The sequence below is a fragment of the Oxyura jamaicensis genome, chromosome 3 (genome assembly GCF_011077185.1).
Source record: "Oxyura jamaicensis isolate SHBP4307 breed ruddy duck chromosome 3, BPBGC_Ojam_1.0, whole genome shotgun sequence".
NCBI lineage: Eukaryota > Metazoa > Chordata > Aves > Anseriformes > Anatidae > Oxyura > Oxyura jamaicensis.
Genome location: NC_048895.1, coordinates 36160120 through 36181955, shown reverse-complemented (window position 1 = coordinate 36181955; position 21836 = coordinate 36160120). Strand labels below are relative to the sequence as shown.

The following is a 21836-nucleotide window of genomic DNA, read 5'->3' as shown; positions in this document are numbered from 1 at the left end:
AGGGTGCAAGATGCCCTGCAGCTGAAACTGAGTTCCTTCTTCACACCCATATTAGAAGATGGAACAAAACTGTGCCCATGCCCCTTGCAAGATCATATCCTGCCTCTGAGTCTCTTGTTTTTTAACTTTTTAGTTGTGAGCCCTTCACTTCCAAGTATTTTTTATTAATAAATAATAAATTATATTAATAACATTATAAATATGGGAATTACTTCACTGAAGTACTTGCAAATCTTAGAGCTTTTTAATCATCATAGAGCGGATCAGAAAGACTTCGCCTTTGTTTAGCTGTAATCCCCAGTAGCTTTCATGCTGTGTAAGTGCTTTTTAATCAGATAGCAAGAGCCTCCTGGGCCATGCCAGGAGTCTGTGCCGTCACAGCTGGTACATCTTCTCACCAGAACATTAGAGTTTCAGAGGTTTGCAGGGAGGGGATGAGGAGCATCCATTACCTGGACACCTCACCTTTTTCCTGGGTGCTGTTTTCTCAGTCTGAAGTGTGAGCCATGCCTAGTTGCTTTTTCTAAATATGCATGTTGACATTGGAATGGGTATGTACAAGTATTGGAAATATCAGCGGCTACCTACCCTGCAGTATCTCTGGCTGTGCAAAACGTGTTATTCTCATATAGTTCCTAATTCACCAGCCTATCCACTTGCTGGGTTACTTGCCTCTGGGATTCATTTAGAGTGAATGAACTGAGTGATGCATTACCGTCTCTTTCCTTGTGCTTTTGACTGCAGTAGCAGGAAGAACATGTGCAGCACAGATGTGAACACAATAGATACCACTATTAAAACCATATCCAGAAGCGCATGGCTGATTTTACCTGTTCAGAGAATACATCTGAAAGTGATAGCTGTTCATTGTGCAAGGAAGGGCCAAGTGATGAAATAATCTTTCTGATGCTAACTTGGCATACTGTGAGAAAGACTCTCTTCTATCCCTTCAGCATATGTGGCAATGAATTGATTTTCCTCTTTCTGAGGAGCTGATCCTCTAATGGCTCCTTTCAAATATGTACTTTTTAATGGTAACGTGTAAGAAAAAGAAGGATGATTTTGTATGTTGTGGAAAAGGAATCCAAAGCTGACTACACGGATTACATTGAGGGCATACAGGAAAGCTGGGGAGGGACTCTTTCAGGGAGTGTAGTGATAGGACAAAGAGTAATGGCTTTAAACTAAAAGAGGGTGGGTTTCAATTAGACATCAGGAAGAAATTCTTCACTCAGAGGGTGGTGAGGCTCTGGAACAGAGCAGAGAAGCTGTGGATGCCCCATCCCTGGAAGTGCTCAAGGCCAGGCTGGATGGGGCTTTGGGCAACCTGGTCTAGTGGGAGGTGTCCTGCCCATGGCAGGGTGGTGGAACCAGGTAATCTTTAAGGTCCCTGCCAACCCAAAACATTCTGTGAGTCTGTGATTTCTGGGATTGTAATGTTAACTAGATTGTATGTTATAGAGAAGTTGCCCATATGATAAGGAGTTTTCCCACTGGCCTTTTTTTTATGATTATTTTTTTAAAATTCTGTAGCAAAAGCTGAGCCTCTTGATTTCTAATTGCCTTGGCAATGATATAATGACAGGCACGCAGTAATCATCCTTGAGAGATGTCCATCTGAAGTAGACAAGTGGCTCTGTAAAAGTCACCATTCCTTTGTTTAGAAATAAAGCTTAGACATTCCTTTGTTTGCTTAGAAATAAAGCTTAGACAATCTTCCTCTCTTGTGACAGCCTGTAATACCTTCCAGTTCCTTCTGACACAGCTGGACAATTTCAGCAAAATTTGACCCAGGAATAGATGCAGAACTTTAACAATTTCAGTGAAAACAGGCAGCTGTGCAGGTGAGGGAGCGGAGAGAAAACTGCAGTGCAGATTCAACCTTAGTGGACACCAGAGTCCATCCCTATCTCTCGAATCTAGCCAACTTTGATCCAACCTGTCAGAGCTGTAATGGTGGTTTGTCATGCGGTACAGACATGCAAAGACAGTGAGTGATGGGATGAGCAGGAAGCTTTCCTTACCAGGGAACACAGAGAGTCAGTTTGCCACTCCATCTTTACTGCTGAGTGAAATATGACCTTTTTCTCCAAATACAGTGCTCTCTCTGGATGACAAAATCATATCTTTAGTATAATTTCTTGTTATTTTTGTTCCTGTCTTCCTAGTCGGCAGCAGTGTGGGTGCCTACCATTGCTAGATTGGAATGTCAGGAGTGAAGGGTGTTCGGGGCAGGGCCAACATCCCTGCAAGACACCTGCCCCAGTAGGCTCAGCATGGCGTGGCACATTGACATCCCTCAAAGTACTTTACCAAGCTTCTCTGTTAACTCAGTCTGTCACCTGACATGGAGAGATCATGCAAATTAGTGTTATTTTTGATACTTTACTTTTGAGAGTGATTCCCTATATCTGCAAGTAATTCCTGTATTGTTTAGAATAAGTTGTATTTGTGTTTGTATGCAAGTGCAATCAATATTTTAAAGCAATTTAAAACAAATAATATTTTTTTCCTAACTTCCTTATCTATAGCAGCAAACCACCACCCAGAAATTAATAAGGTTTCACTTTCTTATAACCCAGCTCCTGTTTGCATTTGGTCCTGCAGCAGTGAAGTAATAATTCTGTTTTGATGTGTTTGATAATAGTATAATTTTTCACATGTCAGCAGATTTATGATGGCATAAAACCAGGATTATGACTTCAATGCAGGAGAACATGAAGGAGGACCTGAGATATAAGGGAGAATATAGTTGTTCACAAACATATTTTTATTGCATAATAAACAAAAAATATGCGAAGGTCTGCAGTCTTTCATCCTCTGTAATATTTCCTGTCTATAAGTGTGTTCTCACCTGAATGATCTCTCTTAAGGAACACTTTTTAATGAAAGAGATAGCAAACAAAGGTTCTGAGCTCCTAGAAGACGGATATTATTTTAATACATAGTGTCAAGAGCATTGGACCTTTCCTGATTTGCGGTCACGGATCCACTGTGCTGTAATGGATATGGCACTGTAGATATGCTCATTTCAGGTCAGGCAACCTTGTCCACTTTATTTATGATTATTATTAGCAGAAATGCTAGCTGTCAGATACGATCAACATGAATCAGCCCAAGGCCCCTTTAAGAGGAGCTATAAAGAGTCTTTAGGAGAATCACCAGCAGCGCTGTCAGATCCCACAATAACTTTTGAAGTTCTGACACATCGGAAAGACATCATTTTTTCCTTGAGATTAAGATCTCGTCTTTCAGTGCTCTTAAGTGCATCATTTGTATGTGTAGGTGCTTCTGCACCAGTTGTCATACATGAAGCATCAGACCTACATTGACAGCTTTGGAAAGATGAAGCTAGCTGATATCCTTCCGTTTTAGCCTTAGGTTAAATTTTAGGCTCTACATAGGTACATGTGCAGTTCACAGACAGCCCAATACTATGTGAACAAAATAAATAAATAACTTGCATGTTACATTCTGATACCTATAGAAAAATCAGATGTTTGCATCATGAACCATGTAAGCCTTCCCCCTGTAGTAACCTATTGGTTTAATAAACACTTCCATCTTTCCAGCAATTAACATTGGTCCTATAACACCACATCAGCATACATTACCCCAGAGAGACTGCTTATCGCAGAAACAGCTATTTGGCCCTGATACACAGCTGTACATTTCAAAGCTGCCCTTTAATCCACCTTGTGGTGCAAGTATTACTCCAGACCCCATTTGACAGGTGCATGGAGCTTTACTGACTTGTCCAATGCTTACCGCTAAGTGAGAGCCAGATCCAGGCACCCTTAACTTCTGACCTTGACCCCCAACTGACTTGGCCACACATCCTCCCCTGACCTTAACTGAGCAGCAGAGAGGAGGATTTTATCTGCTATTTTGTTTTTGTGGCACCCCCTCCCTCCCTCTCCGCCCACCCACAAGCATCTGTGCAGCTGTGTTTGCTCCAATTTTCTACGCTCACTCCGTTAGCCTTTTCCCTGCAGGAAACAATTGGCACCTCAACCATCTCCCTGGCTCTCACTCCATCCTCCTCTCTCTCAGGAAGGCAATACTGTCTCAAGCGGGGCAATGAAGTTTTAAGGCATAGTCATCACCAGCACCAATTACATATTATTTCTTAATACCTCAGAAGTTTCAAGTGCAATGGCCCAGTGCTGCTCCATGGAAAGACAATAACAAAGGTGCTTATATAGTACAGACTCCTTTGTGTCATCAGGAAATGCATTCAGGCTTAACTCTATTTTAACCAAGCCATATCTGTATCCTGGGAACACAACAGGGATGAGAAGGAGGCAGGCAGGGTGGCAGATTAGGACTTGCACCATCTGTGTTGTGTTCTCAGGGGTGCTGCTGGTTCGCTCTGTCACCTTGGGCAGCTCGTGTACTGTCCGTGTTCCCTGCTTACCAGCTGACAAAATGAGATCGTGGGCTTGTGGAAGAAGCTTGGATGCCTGAGGGAGCCCCCAGCCCACATGACATGCAGTTAGGTCTAAGGGCTGTCGTGCATCATTGCTTGCAGTGCTCTGCTGAGCTAGGAGGCTCCTCTGCCACAGAGAGTGTCTCCTCTGACTTCTGCTTCCCTCTGGATGAGGTTTTTCAGAGCTGAGCCTGAACCTGGAGCATTACTGGTGCTGGTAGGGTGAAGTGCACGGGGCCGCATGCTGTGGCCCTGCTGGGCTGGGGAGAAGAGCCAGCCTGTAGCAACTAGCACCATGCACTGGTGGAGAGCAGGGACACAGGAGGAATCACAGAATGGTTTGTGTTGGAATGGACCTTAAAGATTACCTGGTTCCACCACCCTGCCATGGGCAGGGACACCTCCCACCAGACCAGGTTGCCCAAAGCCCCATCCAGCCTGGCCTTGAGCACTTCCAGGGATGGGGCATCCACAGCTTCTCTGGGCAGCCTGTGCCAGGGCCTCACCACCCTCTGAGTGAAGAATTTATTCCTGTATCTGCATACCCTCTCTTAGTTTAAAGCCATCACTGCTTGTTCTATCACTACATTCCATGACAGCTTTCCTGTAGGCCCCCTTCAAGTACTGGAAGGTCACTATAAGATCTTTCAGCCTTCCTAAGGTTATCACAGAGCATTGGAAAACAAAAAATTAAGGGATGCTATTGGTAGTAAGGCCAAGTCTGAACAAGACTGAGGAAAAGCCAAGGTTTCCAAATGCCGACTTCCTGATGTTTAAACATATGCCTAGGGCTGCAATTGTATTTCCCAGCATTTGTAGGACCCTGCTCCTACCAATCCAGGATAGGATTTGCCTGTGTGAGTATATTTGTGTGTGTGCACATACTTTAATCATCTTTGCACAGGGAACCTGTCTGCGTATAGATAATTAAAGTTTCTTGCTGCAGCATTTTATTGCTTTTGCAGTAAAGTTTCATTACTCCTTACGGCTCTTTCTTAGTGCTAAGTTTCACCACCAAAGTAGAGCAAATTGCTACATGATTTTAAACACTTACATAAAAAGATAGACTATTAAGACATGACAATAATTATCTGCAGTTAGAGTGCCTGTTTTGCTCTTACCTCTGTATTGCAGATTTCACAGCTGGGATGGTTTTAAAAATGGAGATTTCAGGGTTCCTGGAAAGTCCTGAAAACTCCATATTCACACACATTGCCCCTCTTAAAGCACTTAGCCCAGCCCATGAAAGCAGCAGAAAAATCCAGAGGCTGGATCTGTGGGCTGTAAATTATGAAAGTCCATCTCCAACCAATATTACAAAGCAACACGTTTTGAAACGTGGCCAAAATGATAATGCTGAAACGAAACACCAACAAAAAGAGTCTGAGCTTTTCTTGTTGAATCCAAGTGAAAAGGAATTTAGTTCATGTTTAGACTGCCTAAGGCACTGTCGGGAGCTGAAAATTGCCCTTTGTATCACAAAGCTGTAGGGCATCTCCAGCATTTCTACTTTAACTTGCTTACAACTGTTGGTAGCTAATTGATATCCTGCATTATTCCTTCACCATGACAAAGGATGTTTAGCATTATACAGCAAGACGCTGTCTGTGTGCAGGTGACCCCTTTATGAGTGTGACTGCTTGGCTGGACAGCCCGGGGGGGGGGGGGGGGGGGGGGACGAAAGGGGGGCGGGGGGGGTTTAAACACCAATTTTTTTTTTGTTCATTAAAACAACAGCATTGATTTTCCCAGGTCAAAGCCAGGCCATTTCATGCAGCAAATCTGTGTTGAAAGGGATCAGAGTAATCATTTTTTACACGCTTGACTACTGCATGCCAGCACTGAGCTTTCAGCCACATGAACATAGGAATGATTTAATAGAGGAAGTGGCAGCAGGCTATTGTGCACAGTGAAGGCTCCATGTAACATGCATGACTGAGTCGTAGACCATTAGGCTGGGTATAAATAAAACCTGCTCCTTGCGCTGCCACAGAATTAGCTCACAGGAATGCCTCTACCACTGTCCTGTCGGGAGCTAATGCTCTGGCTGCAGAGCCCCTTCCTCTTCCACCTCTGCTTTTGCTGGCCAAGCCACAAGTGCAGCTATTTAGTGTTGTACTGCAGTAACAGTAACCGGCTCCTTAAATAACACCCCAGCGCTGACAAATCCATGTTAAACTGCAGTATGGACCAAAGGGAGATGAAGATTTAGAAGAGACTCTGCTCGGGTTTTGCTAGGGATCGTGGGTGCTGAAAATGCAGCCCCCGTGATGTGCTGGAGCATCTTCCCTGGAGCATCTCCCAGATTCCTTGTAGGCCTGCCACGCTGCAGGAGGGCTGCTTCCTCGTCTGGTGTCAGCAGTGCTCATTCACCAGCTCTAAACTGCCCTGAAAGGCTCCTTATAAAGTGAGACAGTAACTCAGGAAGCATGGTTAAGAAATGAATGGGAGGGGTAGAAAAAAAAAAAAAAATAGGTGTAGGCTGTACCTCAGCATATTCCTCATACCAGTATAGAAGCAACATGTCTTGTATAGGTATGGATGGAAAATTATAAACAAGGGTTGCTTTATTCCTGCATGCTGCAAGCAGTTATTTCTAGCCTCAGGTGTCCTTGTACTTCTTACTGATTCACAATGCATTTGAGCCAACACAGAATATGGCTTGAATTATTTTACAGTGAGGTGGGCATGGAAGATTTTTCTTCTGAATGACAAACCTCATCAGTGTTTCCTACTCCAGGTTTTCAGGTGTGGCACGGTCCTTCCTGTGCCATCTAAATTGCCAGAATGAGTGAATGTTGTATAAATTTTCTGGCAATAAATGCCCGGGTTCTTTCTTCTTTGGAATACTGACCTCAAGTTGGGCACCCGAAATACTTCTGAGGAATTCTCCCCACCATCAGAGGGGCTTTCCACTGGAAAGCATTGGCAACATCTTAAGGAACCAGGAGGGGAGCTTAGCACTGCACATACTGCATGAAAATCCAAGGAGGAGTGATTGGCTGTGCTCTGCACTGTAAGGAAAGGGCACTGTAAAATAAACCAGGAGGAGGGAGGAATTGGTTCAGTCACGGATAATTGCCCAGCAGGGCAGATCCTGTAGGAAATGGGGAAGAGAGGTGAAGTCAGCATTGCATCTTCAAACAAAGCAGGAGCTCCCTTGTCAGACAGTGAAGAGCAGCAGGGGGAACAGGACAAGTAATCTTTGCCAGTAAGCAGACAGTCTGATGCTACGTTGGAGGTTGATGCTATCTCTACTGCACGGTATTTCTTGGAAGTGAAGCCACACACAGAAAGAATGGGGTGAGCTTAGGGGTACTGCTCTACTTAGCCAGGATTAGTTTTTTGTAATCGCTTTCAGTTTGAATGGACTGTATAGTGAGAAAAAAAAAAAAAAAAAATGCTGAACAACAGGTTCTGCACACAAAGGCAGTTTTACCTCCCACAGCATTTAGTGCAGTAGGGAATAGCTTTGGCTCTACATCCTGCCTTTAAGCACACACTATAAACTTCTGGAATTATGATATATCAAATTACAGTTTCATCTTCTGCTTGAAACATCTTGAAATTTCTAGTACAGCAGTTGTTTAACATCCCATTCAGCTGCATCCTGCTTTGAAGAGATACGCTCTATGCCTCTTTTCATGGAGATTTTGCATTTGCACTTTGTGCTTTTACCTTTTCCACAGAAAAGATGCTTGGGCTGGAATGTGTGCTTGGAAAGCAGTAGAAAGGGAATGCTGCAAACTATACAGTATTTAAGCAAAACCAGACCTCTAGGGTTTCTGCCCCAGTCAACACATGCTTTTATGAGCACATATCCGTACGGAGTTGGGTAGTTTTGCAGAGGTCAGCAAGTCTTATCCTTGAAGTTACCCTTACATACCTAGCTAGCTTGGTCTGTTTCTAATACCTTAAAGATGAAGGCTTCTCTGGACTTAGATCTGCCGCAGTAGTTTCAGTGCCACCCTTGAGTCAGATCTGCTTTCACACTGCGCACCTTCACTGCTATTTTGCTCCTTTTAGCTTAATTTTAACCTGGCCCATCGCTGGCAGGGCTGAACCTGCCGAACCTTAATCGATAGCTCCCTGTAGATCAACTGATCTGTTGCTAAAACAGATTTTGTTATCTGTGGGTTTTCAGGGCTATTTCATAGTGTGGTTATTCATGCTCAAGCTAGGCTCAGGGGGGGTTGTTCCAGGTTCTGGGCTTGTTCTGAAGTTCTAACTTCAAGCTAAGTGAAAACATACCCTGCCTTCCTGCAGGTAAAGGGGGAGGGTGGTGTGCTGCAGTTCCTACAGAGCATTTCATTTATTACCCAACCAAAATGTAGGACTTCCTAACTCCAGCACATGCTAGCAATAAATATGTGCCTTCAGATAGGTATTTTCTGTGAAAACGGAAAACTGCATGCATCTGAGCAGTTTAATTGTTGTCTCTGTGTGTTGATACGGATGAGCGAGCTGTCAGCTGCTTTGTGACACACTGCTTAGGCTGTATCTCCTGCCTGATCCCAGTTAATGTGAAACCAGAAAAAGCAGAGACAAAATGGAGAGGCCAGTGCCAGGAGTCTCCTGTCAAAGACACCCTCGTTTTCTGTACCTGGCCTAATAAGCAGCCTATTAATCAGTGCATATTTAGAATAAACTAGATTCAGTTTTGCCTCCCTACAAATGTGTAGATTTCCTTTCTCCCAGAGCACTCTAAACCTCAGATAAATCATCCTGAGTCAGTGTTTAAGGCTCAGACAGACTTCCCTCCTTCCTCGTCTCAGCCTCACACACAGACATACAGCTGCAGTGGGGCAGTGAGACCTCTGTGGTGTTCCCTGTGTCCCTCAGGGGACATGGTGGCTTCCCCGGTCCCCAGCAGGTGATGCTGTGCCCACCTCAGGTGGCTCTGCCCCTTTGCATTGCCGGGGTGCACTGAGAGCCATCAGCCCTGCCGTGTTGTGATAGCCCATGGGCTATCCAGACATGAGCTCTGACTAGGAAAACATGATGTGCGTGTGTTAGCGTGTCTCTTGCCACTGCTGTAGTCTCCTCTGCCTCTTCACCAAAGGATATGAGCTATTAGCCAGAGCCTCATGTTGGAGCCCTCCTTCTAGACCCCAGGCTTCTGTTTCTCATTGAGCCAAATAGATACGAAGGGGAACTAAATGCAAAATCATTTACCAGTATCCCTGTAATTCAAACCATGGTGACATCTGTTTTACTTTGCTCCAAGTGAAAGCCCGATGGTGTTCTTGTGGCAAGGTGAATCAGATTCATCCCCCTCTCTGGGAGAATTGCTGGCAGATGAAATTTGGAAGACTACTCCTGTGAAAGACCACGGCCAAACCCCTAAAAACTGTTTTTAGAAGCAATTAGTGCCTAAAACCTTTTGGTCTCGAGTGACACTTGGGGTGCGCTCAGAGCCCTTCACATCCTGCCAAGCAGAGGGCTTATTTTCCAGGAGGGGCCGAGCCCTTTGCAGGATCTCCTTCTGCATGTAACAAACGGTAATGGTCTGTCACCTGTCTCACCTACCCTCAGCTGCTGTCCCCGTTTGGTTGCCTCTCTCTAGCACCATGGATGAGAGTCACCTGCAGTTTGTTGGTCTGTCATTGTTGCCATTGTTAGCTATGCTGGCATTGACTTCCAGTGGCTGTTGCAAAAGGTCTAAAAAAACGTGTGCTGGCTGGTATTTAAAGGCTTCATTTGTTCTGGCCTGGGCTCCTTTGCTGGGCTGCAGCTTGACTAGAAGTACAAGTGCAATGTGTGTCATGGGATGGGGAGGGCAGGTCTGAGGCCGTCGGGTGCAAAGGGGCCTTGTAGAGCTCCCGGTCTGTCCGACTTGCCTCTGCGCTCCTTTTCTTGCATAGAGTTATCTCTGTTGCATTGGAATAAAAGCTCTGTAGACCAGGTTTTTGCAGGTGGACAGCAAGATAGACCAACCCTTCTCCTCCATGGTAAAGTTAGCATTTACAGGTTAATTGCAGGTTACTATGTTCTGGTTTCTAGCGAAGACTGCTGCACTTGGAAATCAATGGGACAAGATGTGGTAGTTTGCAAAGTCAGCAAAGAAAGCAGAAAAATAGACTCCCATGAATGAAACCGGCCAATACTTTGTTACTTATAAATCCCCAAACCAAGTAATCAATGGATTTTTATTTTTTTTATTTTTTTTTAGCTTTCATTGAAGCACAAAGTTGGCAGACATGTTGAAGCTATTTACATGCAAGTTTCAATGAGTGTAGTGCTAGAGATTCCTGTAAATGATTTTATCTTGTTTTTAAAATAAAATCTGCATGATCATTCTGCATCCCTTCCCTGCTGGCATCAGTTTTGTTCCTGCAGCCAAGAGAGTCAGTTAATAGTTTCATTCAAACTTTCTGGCTCTGGCTTGTGTTTTTGCTTTCTCCCATCCCTTCTATTTGCGCTGTCTCCTAGGGGAGAACAGGCAGGAGTTGTCGGCCACAAAACCCTTATTTTTTCTGTAACCCAGCCATCGCTCTGATTGTACTAAACTGAGCAGGGAAATGTAACCAGTTGTTTTTCTTTTTGTGCGTGTCTGTTCTTTCTCCCAACAAACCATATGCTCAACTTCCCTACTGCTGCCATCAGGCCAGTGACGTACTTCTCCCTTGCTTTACCTGAGGCCCTGACTTGGCAACTCACATGGCAGATGCTTTCCATATGGCATAGGCTTTATCAGCCATGGTAAATTTTCAGCTATTGCAGCGCTCTGATCCGCTGTGCTGGTATTATAAAGCAGCGCGGGTGTGCGTGAGCGCTGCTCCTGACGCAGGCACAATGACGAACCCTGCTGCCAGCCCGTCGTTCTTGCTGCTGTCTCACCCTTCACCAGTGCTGGAGTAAGAGTGTAAGTGACAAACATTTTAGAAAGATGCTGTACCGAACAGAGACGAGACTAATGCAGCTCTGTGGCATCCACTAAGCTTGGAGGTACTTCGTGCAGACATTTTGTCCTCACTGGTGCTTTGCTGCGCTAGCCGCTCTACAGGGCTGTTATACAAAGGACTAGGTGGGGGCATACCGTCACTCAGCTCCAGCACAGTAGGGAACTAGGGCATCGAAGTGCTTTTTTTGTGCTGTGATTAAACAAAAAACAAGACCACACATCCCCTTGAGAGGGTCCAAGGAGAGGCTGGCTAATTAATGCTTGTTCTTAGCCCGTAGGAGCCAGTGCCAGTGGAGCGAGAAGAGAGCAAAGCTAGCCCGGTTGCAGCCTGCTGCTCTGGGCCTTTACTGGCACACCTGCACACACTGAGACCTGAGCAGAGGGAAGCAGGCACGAGCTCTGGAAGCTTTAGGGTGCATATGGCCTCTGTGGATCAAACCTAACTGCGCTAATGCAGCATGGCAATTTCTGCATTTGCAGGCTCGCAGAGACGGAGGCTTATTCCAGCTCTATCACTTGACACCACTTCCCCTGCAAGGAAGCCTGCCAACAGCCCCGGGGTCCGCTGGGTGGATGGGCCCCTGCGAAGTGGACAGAGGGGGCTGGGGGAGCCCTTTGAGATCAAAGTCTATGAAATCGATGATGTGGAGAGACTCCAGCGGCGACGAGGAGGGGACAGCAAGGTGAGTGCAATCCCTGAAATCTGTCTGCCTCCTCTTGGAGGGAGGAATTCAGATCATGCAGTCAGCAGTGTGTAACATCATATATGGTTAATTCATTTGGCAGCAAAAAACCTGTATATCTTTTAAGAGCAGATGTAACTCAAGTTACAGCTTCTTCAGTAGCAGCTAACAGACATTGGCCCCTTGTGTTTTTGCCCCTTGCTAATAGTCTTGGTAACTCATGTGTTCCAGCATCTTGTCACATCTGTCTTCCCACACAGCAGTGGTGCCTCAAGTGTTCTGATGATATTGTTTCCAGAACACCTTACTTCTTCCCATTAACAAAGTTTCTGTTCCCAACCTCACCCATCAAAACTTAAAGGTAGGTCAGAGAATTGTAAAGGTCATCTCTTGAGAGGTATGATTGGGAAGAGTATCTGAAGTTGGTGGTTTTACAATAACCACATATGTAGCCTTTTAAAAATTATTTTAAGGCATTTTTCCAATATTTAACCAACATTTGGTTAGGCTGTTCATGATGTTGTTATCTGATATGGTTTTATATGGGGAAAAGCATCACTTCTTGGGGTGGTGTTTCCACCACACTTCACTCACACAGCAGGTTTGTCTACAGAGCAGAAGGCAGAATAGTGTTCAGCCCCTCACACATGCTTGGAGGAGGCTAATTCTGGTACTGAAACCACTCCCACCCTAGTAAGGATAGCACAGCCTTCACCATGGGTTCACTTACTGTACCTCTTGATGGGTGCCACCATGCAGAGGTCCTGTGAGGGCAGGCAGGCTGCCTCCGGACAGCACTGCAGCCTGTGCTGTTTCTGTGACCCTTATCTTTACAGAAAATACATCTTTATTATTTATGACTGTGAATTGCTATAACTTTTCACAGCAACATCTTTCTTTTGTTTAAGAATGTTTTAAATTTGATATCGCTACTGGTTTTCTTACTTCATGATGTGACTACTGCATTTCTTATGCACCAAGCACAGAGATATACTTGGGATTTTAATACACCAAGCAATAGATTTCCTTCTCCCAAGAGGTTAGTTGTTTCTTAGCTAAACTTGTGGTGACAAAATCCAGAAATGTTTTGCTACAATTAATCTGATTTCAAGATGCCGTCTGTTATTAATTATTATGGTTTATTATTAACTATCATTGCAAAGTCTTCAAAGCTCGCTGATGGAAAACATCAAAATCTAACAAAAGCAATAAAAATAAAACGGATGATAGATGATCTCGTGTAGTAATTTGTATGCTTCTAGAGTAAATGGCTCATTGTTAGTATTATTGATTGGAAGATCATTTGGCTGAATGGATCTGGGTGTTTCTTCATCTCTTCACCTATTCCTTCCCTGCTCATTTTTCCTGGTTGGCAGGAAGTAATATGTTTCAATGCCAAGCTGAAAATCCTGGAGCATCGCCAGCAGAGAATCGCTGAGGTCAAGGCCAAATACGAGTGGTTAATGAGAGAACTGGAGGTGACCAAACAGTACCTGATGCTGGATCCTAATAAGTGGCTCAGTGAATGTAAGGACATTGTTTTATTGCCTGAACTCATAGGTGTCCTTTGGTTTATTTCACTGTGGGGAGGAAGGGGAGCAGAAAGATTTGCTGAGAATGAGATGTGAGCTACTGTGTTTGTAAACTAAAATGAACTGACACATGACCTAAAGGCAAGATTTAGATTGACTGTATTTCTAGAACTAGACCCTATAATTCTTATTAAACGTTGGCAGTAGAACTGAACAATCCTTTTTGCCTGAGAGCTGAATGTTAAAATGATACAGCATTGTAGTGGTGGATGTTGTCATTGGTAGATAAACGTTCACACTTTTCAGTTAACATCTACTGAAAATGAGTTTTTTTTTTTTTGGCCTCATATCCCTCAGACATATGAGCAATTTTATACATCTGCTCTTCTACCACAGAATAACACCATGAAGCAAACTTGTCCCTTGGCACTAGTGGGCTTACATGAAGGATGAATTTGGCCCATTCTTCATTACAATACATGTGTAAAGTTTAGTGATCTTAAAGGGCATTTCCATTCAAATGCTGAAGGACTTCAGCACCTCGAAGGAAAAAGATAAGAGTACTGTAGTAAATGTACAGCAATTTTTAGTATTAGCAAGCAGATGAATTCATGTCAGATTTCTCTAAAAAAAAAAAAAAAAAAAAAAGAGTTTCAGGTTTGTTAGGTTATTTGCATGTGGTGAAAGGGTGCTGCATTCCCTTAAAGCATGCTGACTCTTCCCTTGATAACTGCCATAAATTAATACTGGATTGGTACTTTTGCAAAACAACCACGATACATGTTTTGGGAGCAGGATTATGGAAGAGAGGTAAGAGAAATAGATTTAAAGGGAGCAGAGAATTTGTCATACATCACCATCCACTTATTGTGCGATGCCTTTGCTTCTGATTCCAGTGTGATAAATGCAGCAAGCATCAAGGACAGCACAGACAGGGCTTAGATGAGATGGGAAGTGCTGGCTCACACTGCATAGTTCCCTCTCTCAGCTTCCATGGATGCTCCTGCCAGCTGTCTCTGGCAGCATACAGGAGCCTACGGTGGAGTGATTGATGTGTACACCTTCCCTTACCACTCTTGAGCAGGCTAGTGGGAATCACACAGAACAGGGAGAGGTGTGAGGAGCACGGAGGCTGGAGGATGGTTTCTTACTCCAAGTTCTGAATTCAACAAAGGACTTATTCTCCCAGGGCAGAGCACTTACTTTACTCTCAGATTCAGAATCTCAGATTCCGGTCAGCAGAATGTGTGAGTCAGTACGTTTTATATACATGTTCCAAATAGGGATGACTTTGCTTAACCATTAGGCGTTGTTTGCTTAAGTATGGTGCTGAAGCAAGTCCTGAATGGAAACAATCAAAATCAGTATAAACAGATTTAACTTGGCCAGATTTACACTTCATTACTGAATTTCCCCATCATGTTCAATGTGTTAGTTCCTTGTGGGAGCAAAGGTTAACCTGAAGCCTAGAGGTGTTTTGTGCCAGCTGGTTTCCTCGCAGTCAGCCATGTGGTTGCTGGAGGAATAGTCCTGGTGGCTTTTCTGAGGGAAAGATGGAGCGTGGCAAAACTCACCTGCAGAGGATGGCAGAGCATACTGCTCAAGAAATCATCCAATGCAATCATAACAGTATTTTCACTATCACCAAGTTGACAAACTATTTTAATAGTCGTTAAATAGAAAAGGCAAGTTTTAATGGTAATGGGAAGCTGAAGATAATGCTGTATACAATACCAATGGGTTTGCAAGCTTGAATTAGATTTGTCTCTCCCAGTTAACGAGTACTGGGTTTTGTCTGCATTTTCTATCTGTGTATTTTCTTTCCTACAGTTGATTTGGAGCAGGTATTTGAGCTGGATTCTCTGGAATACCTGGAGGCCCTGGAATGTGTGACTGAACGTTTGGAAAATCGTGTCAACTTCTGCAAGGCCCATCTCATGATGATCACCTGTTTTGACATCACCTCTAGACGCAGATAAAGAGCGAACCTCAACAGAATTTCAATGGGCATCTCTACCATCCTCCTTTTCTCTTCCGAATAGCATCCCAAAGACAACAGAATGAGGATGAAGGTTGGAGTCAAGTCTCAACTGTGTGTATGAGAGATTTGCTTTACTATACGGAAGAGTAGTATAACAAAAAAAAAAAAAAAAAAAAAAAAAAAAAAAGGACAAGCATGAAAAACGGAGATATAAGGATGTTGATTCTGTTAGCCTAAAAGAGCACTTTGAGGAACCTTTAAGGACATGTCTGTAAATAAGAACTGCTGGCAGAAGAGACTTCTTTCCCTGCGTTAGCTGAGGGAGGAGGGAAGGTGGTTGTAGGACTTCCACTGAGAGGTTCATTAAAAGAAAACCTATCCAGAAAGACTGTTTAAGTGCCTTGCAAATCTTTATTATCCAAACATTTATGTTCATACTTTCTTGTGTACAGATGGTGCTAGTCAAGAAAAGAAAAAGGAAAAAAACAAACACACTTTTGAAATGTACTTACAGCTTGTTTTTCTCTTGGTGTTTTCTCCTATTTCAGACTTGCTGTTTCTAAGTAACTTGTGTTTGTAGAGATATTTCCTAATCAGTACAACATATGAATAAATGTTAACTGTCTTTTATTGTTACCAGAGTAAGGCCACTCAAAGAGAAATTCAGCTTTTCCAGATGACACACAAATATTTCTAGCAGTAAGCAAGGTTTGCTTACGTTTTCTTTTATACTACATTCCACCTTAGAGAACACAGTAATTTTCCCAGCCTATAGATTCTGAAACATGAGAGAGAAGAGGTGAGGTTATGGTGAAGTAAGTATCTTTTCCATTTGTTTCAACCCCCATAACTTGTTTTCTTTTTCATGTATTTTAGCTTTGTACTAGCTAGAGCTATGGATGAGGAGGCCTAGCTCTCCTAGATCCTAACCCTCTTTTCTGGAACTAATAACTCACTGGAAACTTACCCTTTAGCATGATTGTTCCTGTACCTTTCAGTCCAAAATATCAGTCCAATTAATTCTGTCCTCCTTTCTTGAGACTATAACTGATAAAATTTAGTTTTGCCTCTTCTTGATAAACACAACGGCAAAACGTGTTTTGGCAGTTTTGGGTCCCTGGCCCGGTCTGTCCATAGTCACAGACATACCTGAGAATTGCAGGCTCTGTTCAGCTCAGCTGGTTCAGAAATAAAGAGGAGTCATCAGTGAGCGAATATAACACTTCAGGCATGTTCTATCTCTATCCTATACCAACCCCCCTGCGACGGGCAAGGACATCTCCCACTAGACCATGTTGGTTGTGGCATTTCCTAATCAACACCTCCCTTACTGGAGCCATGACAAAATTCACATTGACATCAAAAGGATGAGGGTCTGGGCCTCAGTGCATATCCAAATGTTCTACATGTTTGTGTCTTTATCTATAAACGGTTTGTGGGAAGGAACATCCTTTGTTTTACTTGAAGAAGTGTGTGAAATTTGCATTTTAATTATGAATGAGCATAAAGAATTATTTATGCTGTATTAAAATAAGCCCATTCACAAAAATTCCTCTAGCATACACTTGCATGACCTTCCTGTTGCTTATGAGAAAATAAGAATAGCATTTAACATATACTCAGTATGCATCAATTCATGAATTTATTGTTCTTAAATGCAGCTCCTCCTTTGCCTGCAACAGCACATTAATGCCATCTTACAATATGCCAAGCACTAACTCCCAGTGGAAACACTCTGCAAAAATGCTGATAGATTTATCTAAGGGTTACCTGAAAAAAAAAAAAACATACTTTGTATGCTTGCCCTTTTTATCAGGATGGACCAAAATTTATTTGTGAAGGCAAATGGATTATACCAAGGATGCATTACACACTGAAAATTATGTAGTGAATGAACAAAATCATAGTCCTTACAAATCTATGAGGACTTAAATATAATGAACATTAACACTCATAGAATGGCTCAGGTTGGAAGGGACCTTAAAGATCATTTAGTTCCAACCGCCCTGCCACATAACTCCTATCACATATACTAATAGAAAGTCTTTTTTTTTTTTTTTTTTTTTTCTTTCTGTCAGTGCATTTCAAAATTTGCCACTGTATTTTTGGGACTGGTGGTGGCTTAATGCATAAAAGGGAATGTAAATTTGCAGAGATTTGACATCTGTGGAACATTTTTTCTGTTGAAATAGCTTTTTACTTTAAAGTTTATATTATTATACTTCAAATATCTTCAAAACAGATGATTAAAAGCATCCTGACCTTATTAAAATTGTTTTTAGTAGCCAGCATTTTACAGAAGATTCATACACTTCTGCAAGTCATCCAGGAAATCCCATTTTTTTTAGCAATGTAATAACCAGTGTAATGCTGCTTTTATCCTGTATTTTTCAAAAAGCATCGTTACCCAAAAGACATACCAGCGATGTGAATGGAATCCTTAATTGTTTGCATATTCAGAAATCAATCTCATTTCCCTGGAACAGCTTAGTAGGAAACAGCAATGTTAACACAATTAGGCCTGAAGGTTAAACTTTTGTTTGCACATGCAACAGAGGATCACGGCTCTTTACTGTCAGGTTCTGCAGTGAGTGCAGAGCACCAGCCATTAGTTTCCATTAGAGGCAAGAGTTTCAGGCAAGGGCAGATGGGGTAGTTTGGGCCTAATTCTGAAAACTTTTCATCTTGACATGCTTGAATATTATTTCTACAAGGGACAGAACTTGTTCTAAGACCCCAAGTTCAGGTGCAACCTTAGACTTGGGAGTTTGGCTGTGATCTGAATTCAGCCATCCCGCTGGTCCCTGTGAGCGTCAGCAGCGGGCAGAAAGCCTGGGTCATGCACCAGCCAGCTTGGGCGCTCTGGGTCCCTTCGTTTCGTAGAGCATGTGGGAGAGCCCTAATTCCTGGAGCATTTGTCACAGCTGCATGTGGCTTCGCTCCCACCATTCATGCCTTGTATCTGCTCCAGAATGATTTCTTGTCAATTCATTCAGATCTGGGTAATCAGAAGTACTATTTTGCAGAAGGCAATCAAGCAAACCAATAACCAAGCTGTCCTTTCTTAGCTCTATCCTGACTCTGTTCTCATTCTGTGTGTTGGTGTTAACTGTGTGTAACTCTGTGTGGTGAGGCACAACAGCATCAAGCGTTACGAGTTATAGCAGAGTAAACCCAGTGGTGAAGAAAAGGAAAAGTCACCTGCCACTTCTTTGGTATTTATTGTGCTGCGAGCTGTGCAGTTGAAGAATGAGCTCCTCATCTATTTGATACCCTGACGCAGCCCTGATTTTGCCTAAAGGCCACACACAGGGTTATCACTGTCCATCCGCAAGCTTCAATCCGTAGCCTTGGAAGGCTCCCAGTGTCACACCATGCAACCTCTGAAACTTGGAGCTACATAAATTACTTACTAGTAAAGAGCAGCGTCATGCTCCTCTGACACAAAGCAAGCTAAAAGTGAAAACTGCAGATAATGTATAGGCTTTTATTTCTTTCTCTGAACATGGGAACTATAGAGGCAGAAAGTCTGGAGTAATGCTGGGATTAATACACAGCAAAATATACTTTGTCCTTTAAAACATACTTTCTTTTTCATTTATCTCAATAGTATGGTTTGTCTTAAAATAGCCACTATTATCTGCACCGTGGAATTCAGATTTTATGACAGCTGAAGGAAGTGTACTTCTTGACGAACATTGCCTTTTACAAATGTTTGTGATTTTGTATTTTTTTTTGAGCCAACAATCATCAAAACTGAAGGGTAGTGTATACATACAGAAAAATGCATATGTATGTAGCCTGAGGGAGATACCCCCCACATACATTATTTTGGAGAGGTTGCATAGCTGTTCACAAATGGCAAAAGCCCCACTCCCTTCCTCTTCTGTGCAGTGCCTATAAAGCCTTTCTCCTGTCACTCGCCAAGATGAAGCTGACTTATGCCACACTATAGGAAAAAGGCTTGAAAGACTTCTGAAGGCTTCCTTTAAAGGTCCTTTATCCCCCTTGTTCTGCATCCTATAGGCCAAGTTGCTGCAGTTCCCATGTCAAGGCTGTTACTGAAATGTTCAAGCCTGTAAAAATAATCCAGATGAACTACTCTGTATTTCAGGGTATCACGAATTGAAGGCAAGATATCTTGCGATCATGTTAAATGCAACAATTTATGCATGATGTGTACACCCTACTCACATCAATTGAAAGCCTGGACTATTAACTCCATATGAGATAAAGCTTCCTGTCAAGTCCTCACAGATTTATAAATTGTAACCTGAAGTTTTTGTGTTGCAGACGACTATCCAAAGCAAATGTTCTTATAAACTAGAGGTTTATCTACCTCTGATGCCTGTTCATATGGGTGGGGTGGTCACGCAGCATCAGGGATGCAGAGATAGAGCAGTTGTACCACTACATGCTGATGGGAGTAAATGATGGCCACACAGAGAGGCGCTATTTCTCAGATCCACAGATGGGTGACATGTCTTGCTTAATCCTGCTGTCAGCATGGTTTTTTTTTTTGTTACTCCATAGGCTTCTGCGTTGCTGACACCCAGCAGTTTTTGGAGACACAAGGCTGGATGTTGCTAGCTATTGCAAGACTTGAAATACGTCTCCAAATAGCTATGGCAAACAAAACTGTGAATGATTTGTCAATCCAAAGTTAATTATCTCTATCTCTTGCATTTATTGTGTGCTCATCACAGGTTATCTTAGCTTCCATACCTGCTCTTGGAAATAATAAACCATTTTATTATTGGTTTTATCTTTTCTTCTTTCTCCTTCTCAAGCAAACTTAAAAAAAAAAGAAAAAAATCAGTTTCCCTTGAAAATGTAGCACCCTTATCTTGACCCCTTTGAAGTCAATACGGATTTTGCCACCAGCTTCACGGACAGCAGACTGAGGCTCACTTATGCAACATTTTGAACACAAAGGACATGATTATTCATCAAAGAATGGAGGTGCTGGCAGTAAAATAGTAACATTCATCAATAATATTTCAAACCATCTTCAAAACTCTCTCAGACACACAAAAAAACCTACAACCCAAACCTTACTTTGAGTGGTCCTACTTAAATATTGAGCAAACTTTATAATAATGGTTAAAAATGGTGCTTGAGGCGGTTTCAGCTGTATTACATATTCTCTATATACTATAGCTATGGATTGTATTCACCCTCTCTATTGTATATGTATGTGTGTGAATATTTACCTATAGCACACATACATATATGTTTTATGTATGCATAGATACTAACTTTTCTGTTTGACTTCTTTCTCTCCCATAGCTGAAACTGCTGGTTACTAACATCCACATCATATTCTATGTATGAAGGATATAATTTATTTGTAAACTCAGGATGTTCTTGTTTTATAGAGTTGCTTGTATTTTATAATTTATTTACACATCATGGTTGGAAATGCTTATCTAAGTGCTATGCATTGAAGTGTATGTTTGCTAAATCCATTTCACTCTGTCCGTGGCTATGTTCTTTCTTGTTATAACAATGGTATAAGATAGGGCTAAGGAGGCGACAAAATGATGGATACATATCTTATGCTGGTCTCACCAATGGGTGATTCCAGAAGAGGATGTATCAGTAGTAGATATATATATATATTTTATCAACTAAATTTTATGGGGAAAAAAAAAAAAAAGTAGAAAGAACAGCATGAGGACAAGTTCAAAATGTGGATAGTCACAGCCATTTCTGAGTTGGTCAACAAATGCATTGAGCCTTTTGCCATTAAAATTGTAAAGTTTATTGTTTGCTGGCTTAAAAAATATCCCTTTTGTGGTATCTGAGGTGTGAAACATTGTCAAAAATATGATGTCTGGAAAAAAAAATCAAACTATAGTGGCATTAAATGTTTACTTTTATCTTACCGATATATCTGCCTCCACCTCCTGACTATTTCACTTTGGATGAGAACGTTTGTGTGATGGCAGAGAAGAAGGTGCTAGTGACCAAACACAAGATGAGATGTGCTGTTCATGAGAGTGAGCAAGAGCGAACCTGAAGCTAAAATACCCAAAGGGGTTCTACCAAGCAAGTATTGCTGAGAAGCAAATTCACCAGAAAACAATAACGACTTGCAGGGTTTGATAGCAATGGCAGAAACACTGCAATCAAGCATAGCCCCATTAACCTCTCCCCTGCTGCTGTCCAGAAACAGAAAGCAAGCACAGTCACCAGGCACAAACTGGTTCCGTTTGTGCATAAGCTGGTTATGGATACATGCCTCTTCTTATTACTCAGTTGGCACCTGTAAGCAAGAGAACAAAATAATTGAGACCAAACAAAT

General features: G+C 42.5%; 1 protein-coding gene across 4 annotated transcripts in view; it reads left to right on the top strand.

The window, feature by feature from the left end:
* Nucleotides 1-21422, top strand: part of KIF26B (kinesin family member 26B) — a 295042-nt gene extending 273620 nt beyond the window's left edge. For all 4 annotated transcript variants that reach the window (XM_035322070.1, XM_035322073.1, XM_035322071.1 and 1 more), the window contains 3 exons: nt 11814-12016; nt 13393-13543; nt 15379-21422. In XM_035322070.1, coding sequence (XP_035177961.1) covers nt 11814-12016; nt 13393-13543; nt 15379-15527 — 503 coding nt within the window. In that variant the 3' untranslated portion in view covers nt 15528-21422. The remainder of the gene's footprint in view (nt 1-11813; nt 12017-13392; nt 13544-15378) is intronic.
* Nucleotides 21423-21836: the final 414 nt, after the last annotated feature.